Source organism: Oncorhynchus gorbuscha, linkage group LG04 (assembly GCF_021184085.1).
Source record: "Oncorhynchus gorbuscha isolate QuinsamMale2020 ecotype Even-year linkage group LG04, OgorEven_v1.0, whole genome shotgun sequence".
Lineage (NCBI taxonomy): Eukaryota > Metazoa > Chordata > Actinopteri > Salmoniformes > Salmonidae > Oncorhynchus > Oncorhynchus gorbuscha.
The window spans coordinates 26,015,893-26,030,662 of NC_060176.1; the positions used below are offsets into that span (position 1 = coordinate 26,015,893).

Consider the following 14,770-nt stretch of genomic DNA (forward strand, 5'->3'; position numbering starts at 1 on the left):
TCAAGAGTACAAGCTCCCGTGTGACAGGGAATGTAGACCCACACATAGTATCACTTTCATCACACATCAAGAGTACAAGCTCCCGCGTGACAGGGAATGTAGACCCACACATAGTATCACTTTCATCACACATCAAGAGTACAAGCTCCCGCGTGACAGGGAATGTAGACCCACACATAGTATCACTTTCATCACACATCAAGAGTACAAGCTCCCGTGTGACAGGGAATGTAGACCCACACATAGTATCACTTTCATCACACATCAAGAGTACAAGCTCCCGTGTGACAGGGAATGTAGACCCACACATAGTATCACTTTCATCACACATCAAGAGTACAAGCTCCCGTGTGACAGGGAATGTAGACCCACACATAGTATCACTTTCATCACACATCAAGAGTACAAGCTCCCGTGTGACAGGGAATGTAGACCCACACATAGTATCACTTTCATCACACATCAAGAGTACAAGCTCCCGCGTGACAGGGAATGTAGACCCACACATAGTATCACTTTCATCACACATCAAGAGTACAAGCTCCCGCGTGACAGGGAATGTAGACCCACACATAGTATCACTTTCATCACACATCAAGAGTACAAGCTCCCGTGTGACAGGGAATGTAGACCCACACATAGTATCACTTTCATCACACATCAAGAGTACAAGCTCCCGCGTGACAGGGAATGTAGACCCACACATAGTATCACTTTCATCACACATCAAGAGTACAAGCTCCCGTGTGACAGGGAATGTAGACCCACACATAGTATCACTTTCATCACACATCAAGAGTACAAGCTCCCGCGTGACAGGGAATGTAGACCCACACATAGTATCACTTTCATCACACATCAAGAGTACAAGCTCCCGCGTGACAGGGAATGTAGACCCACACATAGTATCACTTTCAGATGCACAATCACTACCATACGCTTACACGTACGTACTACCATGCACAACATGCAAACACGCAGTCCAAACCATCTCACCAACATCCTAATAATTCAGTTATAATCAGGGCTCTGTGCAGGTCAGTCAAGTTCTTCCACACCGATCTCGAGAAACCATTTCTGTATGGACCTCGCTTTGTGCATGGGGGCATTGTCATGTTTAAACAGGAAAGGGCCTTCTTGAAACTGTTGCCACAGTGTTGGAAGCACAGAATCGTCTAGAATGTCATTGTATGCTGTAGTGTAAAGATTTCCCTTCACTGGAACTAAGGGGCCTAACCTGAACCATGAAAAACAGCCCGATACCATTATTCTTCCTTCACCAAATGTTAAAGTTGGCACTACGCATTTTGGGCAGGTAGTGTTCTCCTGGCATCTGCAAAGCCCAGATTTGTCTGTTGGACTGCTAGTTGGTGAAGCGTGACTCATCACCCCAGAGAACGCGTTTCCACTGCTCCAGAGTCCAATGGCGCCGAGGTTTACACCACTCCAGCCGACGCTTGGAATTGAGTATGGTGATCTTAGGCTTGTGTGTGGCTGCTCGGCCATGGAAACCCATTTCATGAAGCTCCCGACTAACAGTTATTTTGCTGATGTTGCTTCCAGAAGCAGTTTGGAACTCAGTAATAAGTGTTGCGACTGAGGACAGACTGCTGAGCTGTTGCTGCTCCTAGACATTTTCACTTCACAATAACACCACTTGCAGTTGACTGGGGCAGCTCTAGCAGGGTAGAAAGTTGACCTACTGACTTGTTGGAAAGGTGGCATCTTAGGACGGTGCATGTTGAAAGTCACTGAGCTCTTCAGTAAGGCCATTCTACTGCCAATGTTTGTCTATGGAGATTGCATCGCTGTGTGCTCGATTTTATACAACTGTGAGCAATGGGTGTGGCTGAAATAGCCAATTCCACAGTGCATGCTGTGTGCCACAGATTTACCATTATGTTGTCCAGATGCTCTAGTGGCTGCTAGTGCTGAGTGATTAACTGAAATGTCAGTTGTTTGAAAAATAACTAATTGACCGACATCTGTTCAATTATTTGAATTTCATTTTGTTTGTTTTTTTCCCCCTTTTGTTTTTCTTCCTGTGAGCTCAATGCACACATTGGCTGCAGTCTCACTAGTCATAATCTCAGATCATGCCTGGACTGTGTGACGTAGCAGTGAGTTGTAGTTACCAGTAGGCCAATGTTCTGCATAGTTTGGCGCAGGAGACGTGATAATTAACTACAATGACCACGGAGAGGGAGAGAAGAGACAGAAGAGGCGCGATTGAAAGAAGTAGAGAGCAGTTGCTTCGAGGTATCTCTACCTGAAAATACATTATCAAAAGTGATTGATAGTTGGTATTTAGCAGTCATAAAAGTAAACCCTTATTTACTTAGAAGAACTATTAAAATTGTGATTTTGTCAGACTGCATAGGCAGCAGCTCAATTGAGATGACTTGGAATCAAATAAAACAAATGAAATATTTTATTAAGTAAAATAATGTGGATAACTGATTTTAATAATTGATAAGCAGTAATGGGCAGTCACTACCATAATGGGACTTGTATTAATTGTTTTATTCTGTGTTGTTCAACCCACATAATGCAAAATGCATTTAATGTTTAAAAAAAAATCAATATCTTTTGAAAAATCTACACGAAACTGGACCGACCAAAAAAAAACACTAATCGCTCAGCACTAAGTGATACCTCCGCCGTTGGCAGGCTGTTCTTCGTGGGTGCTCGTGAAGGTCACCTCCCGGACGCCTTATCAATGATTCATGCGGAGAGGTATACTCCTGTCCCTGCTCTGCTCTTCAACGTAAGCACCCCCTTTCCTTACATCACTTACATCGCACACTTTAGAACTATTTCATCAACTGTAATGCTAAACAAACAAAGTAGAAACATCTCCACTGTCCACATCAACTCAAAGCTGCTGTCAATGCTGCCACCTGGTGGATGGACATGCCCAGTGCAACTTCCTAACTATCTGGTGTGGATGACGCTGATGAGCCATGTCTCTCCCTGCTGGTGAGTCATACATCCTGCCTCTGTTGACCAGTGTCTTTGTTGTTGTGTATCCACAGTGTGCCATGGCCTTGGTTTACCTGACTGTAGAGGATGTCTTCCAGCTGATCAACTACTACAGCTTCAGCTACTGGTTCGTTATGGGTCTGTCTATCGCCGGGCAGATCTACCTGCGCTGGAAGGAACCAGACAGACCCAGACCACTCAAGGTGAGAACTTGACTGTCTCACTTGTGAACTAATATGTTCATACTTTATCAATTAATAGACTAAAGATCAAATCTCTTGGATGACACGTAGTTACATGTAAGGCAACAATTAATGCTATTTTCTTCTTCCTTCCATGTCTGTGCTTGTCTCCCCTATGTGTTCCTGTGTGCAGTTGACCCTGTTGTACCCCATCATCTTCTGTTGTTGCACTGTGTTCCTCGTGGCAGTGCCACTGTACAGTGACACCGTCAACTCTCTCATTGGCATCGCCATTGCCCTCTCTGGAGTGCCGGTCTACTTCCTGGGCATCCACCTGCCCGAGTCCAAACGCCCACCCTACATTACCAATTTACTACGTGAGTTAGCCTCTCTCAATAAAACCCTTTCCTCAGCCTGTTTCCAAATTGAAAGATGTGGAAACAGTATTTTCATTTTTAGTCATTTAATGAATTTTCACTAACCCTCTTTCTTTCACTTGTGCTAGGTTCTTTCACACACTTTACCCAGCTCACCTGTTTCTGTGTGCTCACTGAGATGGACATCAGTGGGTAAACCTCACTCCCAACCATGACACAAAGTTCTCACCATATTACCCACCACCCTCTGCAATTCACAAATAGACACATGGGACCAAATCATGGAAATTCACCTATTTTTTTTTTGCAAAGACATGGGAATATTTAATACTTTTACCAGAATGTCTCACTACTATGTTAGTCTGTAGTTTACAAGTTGGGACACTATACACACGTTTACACGCACAGACAGGTATAGAGAGGTGACAGTGTGGGACTCCAGTTGCTTTCCACTGTTGCCAACCTGATGCCTGATGGTTCATGTGAAGTTAAGCATTGGACAAGGACAGTACCCAAGAAAAGCCATGGTCGTCTGGCCAGTACTCTAGGACATCCCCTCGTCCTTATGTCATTATACTACTCATAGTTTCACTTCTCCCCATCTCCTGACATCATTGTCCCTTGCCTGGTGTATGGGGTGAGATCTACATCAGAGCATATGGAGTTGTTCTCTCCCTTCTCAGAGGCTGGAGATCTATGTAAGATGGCAGTACATCTCTTATCTCGTGATGGAATGACCTATAGAGGTTGTTTTGATGTCAGAGGGTATAGGTATGCACTTTTTAATATGCTGTGCCTGTCAAATACATATACACTGAGTGTACAAAACATTAGGAATACCTGCTCTTTCCATGACTGTCCAGGTGAAATCTATTATCGCTTATTGATGTCACCTGTTAAATCCACTTCAATCAGTGTAGATGATGGTTATGAGAAAGGTTAAATAAGTATTTTTTCAAATTTATTCTTGAGACATGGGTTGTGCATGTGTGCCATTCAGAGGGTGAACTGGCAAGACCAAACTATTTAAATGTCCTTGGGTATGGTAGTAGCTGTCAGGCGCACCGGTTTGAGTGTCAACTGCAACTCTACTGGGTTTTTCACACTCAAGTTTTCCCGTATCAAGAATGGTCCAACACCAAAAGGCCATCCATCCAGCTTGAGACAACTGTGGGAAGCATTGGAGTCAACATGGGCCAGCATCCCTGTGGAATGCTTTCGACACTTTGTAGAGTTCAAGCCAGACAAATCGAGGCTGTTCTGAGGGCAAAAACTCAATATTAGGAAGTCGTTCCTAATGTTTTGTACACTGTCTGCATATCCAGAAGGGACATGCAAACAGACCGGTTTTCATAAATATTCAAATGTATTTCCTAAAGGTGATGCTACGGTCTTGTTCTCTTGGCACTATGGATGATGGTTTATTGGAAAAGGGGAACAAATGACTCACCGTCTGCTACTACATGGTTGTTCAGTGTTTTTTTCCCCCCAGCCCTCCTTTCTGGTGTTACTTCAGTTGAGATGCTCATTTGTCTGTGAACTGCTGACTGACCTTAGTAAGGTTAATGTAGTATGCAAACTATTTATCCATAAACCCGAATCCCTCCCACAAAGACCTTCTGTACTACTTTTGAAAATGTGCAATAGCCAACTGTCATCTCAGCATTGGCAAACGTAACCCTCCAAAGACCATGGTGACTGAGGCCATGTCAGCTTTACCAACAGTTGGGATCACTTGATGGGCCTATTGGGACAGCAGCAGTGAATTAAACAGAACGTTAACTTTATTGTACCTGTAAGTTAACCATGCAAAGGATCTCCTGGGCCAATATTTATAGTTATTCAGTGAATATGAAAGACGCTGTTACCCATGAACAAGTTAAATATGAGGAATGAGTTGGCTCTGTCAGTTTGCCTGCTGAATACTAATCCCATGGAAGATTGGTTTTATTAATAAAACTTAACCAGTTTGCAGTATAATTTCATTCATCACAGCAATAATGCACAATTTCTTTGGGAAGTCTTACATTTATTTTGAAAGCTTTATTTTATACACATCTACATATTTACAGATGGGATTTGGTGTCACTATCACACATCAAGAGTACAAGCTCCCGTGTGACAGGGAATGTAGACCCACACATAGTATCACACTTTCAGATGCACAATCACTAACATACGCTTACACGTACGTACTACCATGCACAACATGCAAACACGCAGTCCAAACCATCTCACCAACATACAAGTTAACCAGAAGCACATGTGCGACACATCTACCACACATTCACACCAACACTTGCACAGTAAAAAAAGACTGCTGCTCAAAGTTGGAGATCAGTCGGAGTCATCCTTGTCTCCATTATCATCATCATCATCATCTAACTCCTGCATCACCTCGCCCTGGTATTGGTCCCAGGATCTCCGACTGTACGAGTGCTCTTCCCAGGACCCTTCAGGATGAGAACGGCAAAATTAGGTTTCGGAGAGAAACTAGTAATGCAACTATCCTTACTATGGGAGCTTTGATAATCATTGCGTGAAGCTTTTGTGAACTTCATACAATCAACATAAATGTACTAGCCTACCTCCATAGCGCTCCTCTCTGTCACTGCCATCCTCATCTGGGTAGTCATTCCTCCAGTTCCCCTCTTCATTCTCATCCTCATACACTTCCTCATTCACCACCAAGTCAGGCACCTGGACATCCAAGAAAAGGTTATTCCTCCTGCATCATTTTATGTTATTCAGATACTAACCTTGTCCCATGCTCAATTGCTACTGTGTATAGAGTCTGGAAACACTGCAACAAGGTGGGACTTGAATTGAAAGTGGTGTGGGTGGAAAAAACCAAATGAGAGCCAGCTGTATTTTTTTTTTTTAAAGTTCAAACACCGCAACCATATTTTTGAGAAGCCCAATTGATTGAGTTTGGGCATAAAGTTTGTAAAAACTAGTTCTAAGATAAACTTTTGACCCTTACCAACTCTCCCTCGTCTGAGTAGGGCCTGACGGACAGGATGTCCTGGATCCAGCCTGCAGCGACTGTTTCCTGGTAGTAAAGGTCATACACGTAGTCGTCCTCCCGTTCACGGTGCTCAACACCCACACCCTCTCCAGACACACTCAGCTTCTCACGGAGCATCTTCATCGAGTTACACAGGATAGTCTCTGGGTCAGGGGTCAGCAACTGGGAAACAGTCACAATAAGCATCAAATTCAAGCCATCCAAATACTAGGCCTATGTGTCAGTGGCAGATTGTAATCTGGATCCACTGAATTCATCATATGGGAACTGGGCACTGATACGTTTACATAGCCCAGCTCACACCTACCTTGCTAGGAGCTTTATCCTGGTCCCCATCTTCCTGGATGATGTCAAACACCTGAACTTCCCCCAGGCTCCAGGCATTTTTGCCTGGCTCCTCTGTGGGCTCTGGCTGTGTTGAGGGGGACTGTTCTGCAGGCATCCCTGCTCGATGGCTGGAGAGGATCCTGTATCGCTCCTCCCGCCTGGTGCTCCACTTTACGCTCCGCAGATCTCCCACAATCCTCTGGGAGCTGCCTGAGGGGCGCAGGGCATGGGCCATGCGGGGGCGGGCCAGTGCTTCACGAACCTGTGTCTGGACTGGGGCATCCTAAAAATAGTGACAATGGGAAGCAGTTATCCTAACAAAGAGGGTTGAGACTAATAAGACTGGCAGTACATTACATGAAAGGTTCACTAAATTAAACTTAGCTACCAAGAACGGTTTCTGAGTGCTAAGAAAACGTTAAGATCTCTTTTACATTGAAAATAAAACAATAGGTTATGAAACTAGCTATGACTGACTCTGGACCATGACCAGCCAAATCATCTTTTTATTTAACCAACTAGGCAAGCCAGTTAAGAACAAATTCTTATTTACAATGACGCCTACCCCGGGAAAACCCGGACGACGCTGGGTCAATTGTGCGCCGCCCTATGGGACTCCCAATCACGGCCGGTTGTGATACAGCCTGGAATCGAACCAGCGTCTGTAGTGACGCCTCCAGCACTGAGCTGCAGTGCCTTAGACCGCTACGCCTCTCGGGAACAAACAAAACTTATTTTCTACACAAACAGGTGTTGCGAAGGATTATCTCCTAGCTAGCTAAATATACAAATTCATAATTGTTCCATGATCTTGAAATGGCAGATGTGCAAGAGACAGGTACACCAGATACTGTTGCTGTGAAGTTAACGACAACGTAGGCTGGCAGGCTAGCTCGCGAACGATAGTTACCAAGCTATCTGTGTTGTTAGCCAGCTAACTCGCTTGCTAATCAACACAAAGCGAACTAGCCAGTTACCTAAGTAAGGATGACTTGAGCTGAAGAGAAAATACAATGTATATAGCTAACGTTAACCAGCAGATAAGCTAACTACAGTTAGTTTAACATCAAATACATTAGGTAGCTAGCTAGCCAAACTAAAACAGCAGACTTGAGTGTCTTGCACAGCACCAGCCGATTGTGTACAGCGCCCACGAGAAACCGTGGTTTGACAGCGGCCCATACCTGTGACGCTACGGTTGCCACGAGTTTGAAGACTGAATTCTCAACCTCTGCATCATCGGGCTCAGGCACAGTTTCCCCAGCGGTCTGGGATGTAGTCTCTGGCCGAATACGTTTACAGGCAAGCAGCAACGCATCGGCAGGGTCAGTTCCTCTCTTTCTTTTCACCCGGAGAATAGTGGTGCTTGGATCCATGGCTGCTCCAGCTGGCGCTACCGTAACTAGCTATAGTCGCACTTGTGAAAGAGGAGGCAGGATTCTCCCAATACTATGGTATCTTCTTCGATTAGGTTTTACGGCGGTTGGCATCCAACAAATGTTGCATTGCCGCCACCTACTAGACTGGAGTATACTCCTTATACTTAAAATAAAAAATCATAAAATATATAAGTCAACACATACCCTACCATCTAACCCTACACTCACCACCCTACTCCACTATATACATATTTTTAATCCTACCTCAAGCCAACAGCCTGAAAGGTTGGGACACCACCAATTAACACCTTGTAACTCTTCTGACCCAAATAACTATTTGCAGCTGCCACCAATATACTGTGACTTATGTTCCATCCCTGCAGTACAGTTGATAACCATTGCTATAAATGATAAAAATCCAATCTCACTGAAACATATATCACTTGTTGGCCTATCCCTCTGTACTGGTACAGATCTACTAATCACACCACTCCTCTCAGGATCCCTCCCCCTTGACCCATCTTCCTCTACTTTCTTCACCGCCTCAGCGTACCACAACTTCTGCACTACTCTAACCACTACTCTACTGGAAACCTCAAACTGCCTCTCTCGCACATGATATTTCTGAACCCCAGCCCTATGGGCACCACTACAATTAACACATACAACTAATTTCCCCAATGTTACACATTCCTTTGTCTCATGCCCTCCTGCACACTTCTCACACCTAGGAACCTCCCTCCTACACACTGCTGCCACATGCCCATAAGCTTGACACCTGTAACAATGTAATGTATTCAGCACAAATCCTCGTACAGGATAACTTATATATCCTAACATCACTTTGTTGGGCAAAGACTCAACATCAAAACTCAAGGACAGACTCTTTTGTTTCACCACTCACGCCACCCTGTCTGTGTCGCAACAAATGATGAGTATCACAAACACTGGGAATCTTCCCCTTCAGTTGATCAACATTCACATTTACCCCTACCCCAGTAATCACTCCTCTCAGTGATGCCCTTTCCTTGAGAGCAAAATAATTCACTTCTCTTGTCCCCATTCATTTCAGGCGGAGCCCCTGCTCCCTCTGACCAGCAGAATCACAAACAATTAACACAAGATCACTTCTGGTTACCTTCACCAATTCCACACCACTCAAGTCTGTTTTCACCCGCCCTGAAACCACAAATTGATCAGCTAAAAGGCTAGGGTGCACTTTTTCAAAAGAAATGTCACTCCTACTGTCACAGACTCATCTTTATCCTGACCCTTGGTTCAAGTCTCGGGCTCCGAGAACTTCACCACACCTACCACCTCCGATATTTCGCCCTCATTCACTTCCATTTCTCCTCGTCTTCGAGCCAACGTAAAGCTCACTCTGCTTACACCTCTTCCATTCTTCTTTAACAAACAATCTCTCTTTTTTCAGCCATTTTTAACAGACTCAAGCTCACCCTCTTCCTCCTTCTCGCTCTTCGTCCTCCTCTGCCTCTCTTTTTTCCCTGAATTCCTTCTCCATATTCCAAGTATACGTCTCCTTATGAGAATACTGCACTTCTCCTGACATACATCTTGTTCTTGCCCTTTCAAAGGACGCCATTTTACCGGCTGTCACAATCTCTGTACAATCAACATGAACCCCTCGGGATGTAGAGCTCAACCGTGCATCCCACTTGTAAAGCAGCTGCTTTGTCTTGATGTTCTTCTTTGTCAGTAGCTACCGAGAAGCTTTTCCATTTCAAACAAGCGCACTGTTCCATTCATCAACCACAGACGCTTCCTCTCCCTACAGCCTCTCACGGATCTTTCCTCAAGTATCCTCGCTTCTATGGTAAATTGGCGAAAGCACAATTGAATGTGCATCCCGCCACCCACTGTGTGGGATGGTAACAGAGTTCCCCGAAAACTGAACAAACTACCAAAAAATATATCATCTGATCCCTACACAGACTCAAGGGGAACCTGGGAGGGCAGGTCTTTTGGCACCAGTACCCCTTGCAGGTCTTCAGATGTAAAATCCTTTAAGTCCCAAAAACTTTTCTGCCACAATCATGTCCAGTTTCTTAGACTTCTTTGAGACGTGTGCCATATAGTATAGAACTGCAGGCTGTCGTGCGTCCACTACCATATCTTTACTAGCATCACTTGTTTTCTCAATTATTTTAATCACCTTCGCATAGGAGATTCGATTGACCGCTCTAACTTTTGCCACCTCAAACTCATTCAACCTTACAGGGCACTCCAGGAACTCGGGATCATGATCCCTACCACAAGTGCAACGCCGTCGTTCTTCTACACACCGTTCTTCAGTATACTCTGTCTATCTGCACACTTGAAACATGGCCAAATACTTTACAATTCGTACACTGCAATGGTTTGGGTATGAAAGCTCTTACGACGTATCTTACATAACCAAGCTTCACATGCATAGGTATTTTCTATTTTTCGAAAAAATAAAAGGGTCAGACGCCGGGCACCAACCACACCAGGAATTCTCTTCAGGTATTCAACCTGAACATTCGTCGTCACCCCTGAGATAACTCCTTTGACGGGCGCTCTACTCCAAAGTTCAAAACACAAAACTTATGTTGTCCGGATTCTTTTGTGGCTCACTGCAACCTTCCTCTGTTCTTCAGAAATACAATTCATCAAAAAATAAGACCACTCCTGGTCACGCTGACAAGACTCCACTTTTCCCAGCTCATACTTCACACCGTTTTAAACAGGTCTCCCACATATGCATCCTTACTCAACAAAAGCATCCCAACAAGGAGCAATTCATTATCATTCATACACATATACTCCACTACAATTTTAGACCATTTCCTTTTTGTTCCAGTTTTCGATACTACTGCTGTCCATTCAGAACATTCAACATTGCGCAACGCGCTCTTTGATTTGAACACTTCCGCCATCTTTCCTTCCTTCTCGGGAAAGGACGTCAGAATATCTTCCAAGAGGCAGGGTTGCCTGCTCTAGCTACATTTCTAGCCTCAATGACTACTCAAAGCCCGCACACTAGCCCCAAATGGTTTTTCACAGCAAGAGAGGAGTTGCCACATTTAGCCAAATAAACTTTTTCAATAACATTATCAATCGAATTAAAAATGAATATCGACTTCTAACGACATAAGAAGCTAAATGAGGTTTTCCATCCAAATAATAATTATGACCTAATGTGAATAATAAAGGAATTTGAAAATATCGCAAGAGAAAATGTAATTTGCCCTTATTAAACAAATGTTAGACTATTTTCTGGCAATTGTGCCGTTATGTGCCAGACGTTAAGACTACAAACCATTACAAATGGCCTATTTGCGAGATTGCCTTATCATTTCAATTGGCATAGGCTAGTCTTACTGACTAAAATCTGAGTTTATGATTGTAATCATACTTTGCCATGGTAGGCCTACATCTAATTTCAGATATCCTTCAGTAGCCTAGGCAAAATGTAGTTTTGCCTAGGCAAATTGACTGACTCATTTGACTGTTCAAATTGACTGACTCATTTATTAATCATGAATAGCGAGGTGATTTCGAGGTAAGAAGTGCTTCCATTGCCCAATAGGCTGCTGGAATAGGCTACTGAGGATGGGTCATTAATTTCAATCACTCACTCAAATATTAATAACATGGACACAGCGGTGTAAAGTTCTTAAGTAAAAATACTTTCAAGTACTACTTAAGTCGTTTTTTTGGGGGGGGGGGGGATCTGTACTTTACTATTTATATTTTTGACAACTTTTACTACATTCCTAAAGAAAATAATGTACTTTTTACTCCATAAATTTTCCCTGACACCCTAAAGTACTCATTACACATTTTAAAAGCTTAGCAGGACAGGAAAATGGTCCAATTCACGCACTAATCAAGAGAACATCCCTGGTCATCCCTATTGCCTCTGATCTGGCGGACTCACTAAACATAAATGCTTTGTTTGTAAGTGATGTCTCAGTGTTGGAGTGTGCCCCTGGCTATCCATAAATAAAAACAATTTAGTAGTGCGGTCTGATTTCCTTAATACAAGGAATTTGAAATGATTTATACTTTTACTTTTGATACTTAAAGAGTTCTTAGGGCTGCAATCTCGTTAATGGGATGATATGACAACAGCCAGTGAAGGTGCAGGGCGCCGAATTCAAAACAACAGAAATCTCATAATATAAAATTTGTCAAACATACATGTATTTTATACCGTTTTAAAGGTAATCTTGTTGTTAATCCCACCACCATGTCCGATTTCAAATAGGCTTTACAGCAAAAGCACCACAAACGATTATGTTAGGTGACCACCAACTCACAGAAAAACCCAGCCGTTTTTCTAGCCAAAGTAAGGAGTCACAAAAAACACAAATAGAGATAGAATTAATCACTAAACTTTGATGATCTTTATCAGATGACACTCATAGGACTTCATGTTACACAATACATGTATGTTTTGTTTGATAAAGTTCATATTTATATTTTAAAAATCTCAGTATACATTGGCACGTTACGTTCACAAGTTCCAAAAACATCCGGTGATATTGCAGAGAGCCACATCATTTTACAGAAATACTCATTATAAATGTTGATAAATACAATTGTTAGACATGTAAATATAGATATACCTCTTCTTAATGCAACAGCTGTGTCAGATTTAAAAGAAAATGCAGACCATACAATAATCTGAGTACAGCGCTCAGAAAATAAATACAATTATCCGCCATGTTGGAGTCAACAGAAATCAGAAATCACATTATAAATATTCCCTTACCTTTGACGATCTTCATCAGAATGCACTCCCAGGAATCCTAGTTCCACAATAAATGCTTGATTTGTTCGGCAGGCTCGAGGTCAGGACAGGCAGGGGTTCAGAAAACCAGGTCAGAGTCCAAATGGTACAAGACGATAGGCAGACTTGAGGTCAGGGGCAGGCAGAGTGGTCAGGCAGGCGGGCTCAAAGTCAGAACAGGCAAGGGTCAAAACCAGAAGGGCGAGAAAAGAGAGACTGGGAAAGCAGGAGCTGAGAAACAAAACGCTGGTTGACTTGACAAACAAGACGAACTGGCACAGAGAGACAGGAAACACAGGAATAAATACACCAGGGAAAATAAGCGACACTTGGAGAGGGTGGAGGGTGGAGACAAGGGGAGGCAGGTAGCTGTTTACCTGCAGCTACCTGCCTCCCCTTTGTTTACCTGCCGCTACCTGCCTCCCCTTTGTTTACCTGCAGCTACCTGCCTCCCCTTTGTTTACCTGCCGCTACCTGCCTCCCCTTTGTTTACCTGCCGCTACCTGCCTCCCCTTTGTTTACCTGCCGCTATCTGCCTCCCCTTTGTTTACCTGCCGCTATCTGCCTCCCCTTTGTTTACCTGCCGCTACCTGCCTACCCTTTGTTTACCTGCCGCTACCTGCCTCCCCTTTGTTTACCTGCCGCTACCTGCCTCCCCTTTGTTTACCTGCCGCTACCTGCCTCCCCTTTGTTTACCTGCCGCTACCTGCCTCCCCTTTGTTTACCTGCCGCTATCTGCCTCCCCTTTGTTTACCTGCCGCTATCTGCCTCCCCTTTGTTTACCTGCCGCTACCTGCCTACCCTTTGTTTACCTGCCGCTACCTGCCTCCCCTTTGTTTACCTGCCGCTACCTGCCTCCCCTTTGTTTACCTGCCGCTACCTGCCTCCCCTTTGTTTACCTGCCGCTACCTGCCTCCCCTTTGTTTACCTGCCGCTACCTGCCTCCCCTTTGTTTACCTGCCGCTACCTGCCTCCCCTTTGTTTACCTGCCGCTACCTGCCTCCCCTTTGTTTACCTGCCGCTACCTGCCTCCCCTTTGTTTACCTGCCGCTACCTGCCTCCCCTTTGTTTACCTGCCGCTACCTGCCTCCCCTTTGTTTACCTGCCGCTACCTGCCTCCCCTTTGTTTACCTGCCGCTACCTGCCTCCCCTTTGTTTACCTGCCGCTACCTGCCTCCCCTTTGTTTACCTGCCGCTACCTGCCTCCCCTTTGTTTACCTGCCGCTACCTGCCTCCCCTTTGTTTACCTGCCGCTACCTGCCTCCCCTTTGTTTACCTGCCGCTACCTGCCTCCCCTTTGTTTACCTGCCGCTACCTGCCTCCCCTTTGTTTACCTGCCGCTACCTGCCTCCCCTTTGTTTACCTGCCGCTACCTGCCTCCCCTTTGTTTACCTGCCGCTACCTGCCTCCCCTTTGTTTACCTGCCGCTACCTGCCTCCCCTTTGTTTACCTGCCGCTACCTGCCTCCCCTTTATTTACCTGCAGCTACCTGCCGCCCCTTTGTTTACCTGCCGCTACCTGCCTCCCCTTTGTTTACCTGCCGCTACCTGCCTCCCCTTTGTTTACCTGCCGCTACCTGCCTCCCCTTTGTTTACCTGCCGCTACCTGCCTCCCCTTTGTTTACCTGCCGCTACCTGCCTCCCCTTTATTTACCTGCCGCTATCTGCCTCCCCTTTATTTACCTGCAGCTACCTGCCTCCCCTTTGTTTACCTGCAGC

General features: G+C 44.7%; 2 protein-coding genes across 2 annotated transcripts; one reads left to right on the forward strand and one right to left on the reverse strand.

Annotated features, from left to right (window-relative positions):
• The first annotated feature begins 2,626 nt into the window (after window positions 1-2,626).
• On the forward strand, window positions 2,627-5,465 carry LOC124033890 (Y+L amino acid transporter 2-like). The gene is made up of 4 exons (XM_046346280.1): window positions 2,627-2,767; window positions 3,036-3,185; window positions 3,358-3,541; window positions 3,670-5,465. Exons 1-4 carry the CDS (start codon window positions 2,720-2,722, stop codon window positions 3,735-3,737), a joined length of 450 nt encoding a protein of 149 aa, XP_046202236.1. The 5' UTR covers window positions 2,627-2,719; the 3' UTR covers window positions 3,738-5,465.
• A 104-nt stretch (window positions 5,466-5,569) lies between these two features.
• On the reverse strand, window positions 5,570-11,187 carry LOC124033891 (probable RNA polymerase II nuclear localization protein SLC7A6OS). Its single transcript, XM_046346281.1, has 5 exons — window positions 8,081-11,187; window positions 6,877-7,179; window positions 6,525-6,731; window positions 6,130-6,241; window positions 5,570-5,994 (listed from the first exon to the last, which is right to left on the reverse strand). The coding sequence occupies exons 1-5, from the start codon at window positions 8,270-8,272 to the stop codon at window positions 5,879-5,881; spliced, it is 930 nt and encodes a 309-aa protein (XP_046202237.1). The 5' UTR covers window positions 8,273-11,187; the 3' UTR covers window positions 5,570-5,878.
• Window positions 11,188-14,770: the final 3,583 nt, after the last annotated feature.

Excerpts from the sequence above, each read along its gene's own strand:
- LOC124033890 (XM_046346280.1), top strand. The coding sequence starts at position 2,720 with ATGATTCATGCGGAGAGGTATACTCCTGTCCCTGCTCTGCTCTTCAAC. Across the intron at positions 2,768-3,035 it reads TCCCTGCTCTGCTCTTCAAC|TGTGCCATGGCCTTGGTTTA; the intron begins GTAAGCACCCCC and ends GTGTATCCACAG. Across the intron at positions 3,186-3,357 it reads ACAGACCCAGACCACTCAAG|TTGACCCTGTTGTACCCCAT; the intron begins GTGAGAACTTGA and ends TCCTGTGTGCAG.
- LOC124033891 (XM_046346281.1), bottom strand. The coding sequence starts at position 8,272 with ATGGATCCAAGCACCACTATTCTCCGGGTGAAAAGAAAGAGAGGAACT. Across the intron at positions 7,180-8,080 it reads TGGCAACCGTAGCGTCACAG|GATGCCCCAGTCCAGACACA; the intron begins GTATGGGCCGCT and ends CACTATTTTTAG. Across the intron at positions 6,732-6,876 it reads AGGATAAAGCTCCTAGCAAG|TTGCTGACCCCTGACCCAGA; the intron begins GTAGGTGTGAGC and ends ACTGTTTCCCAG.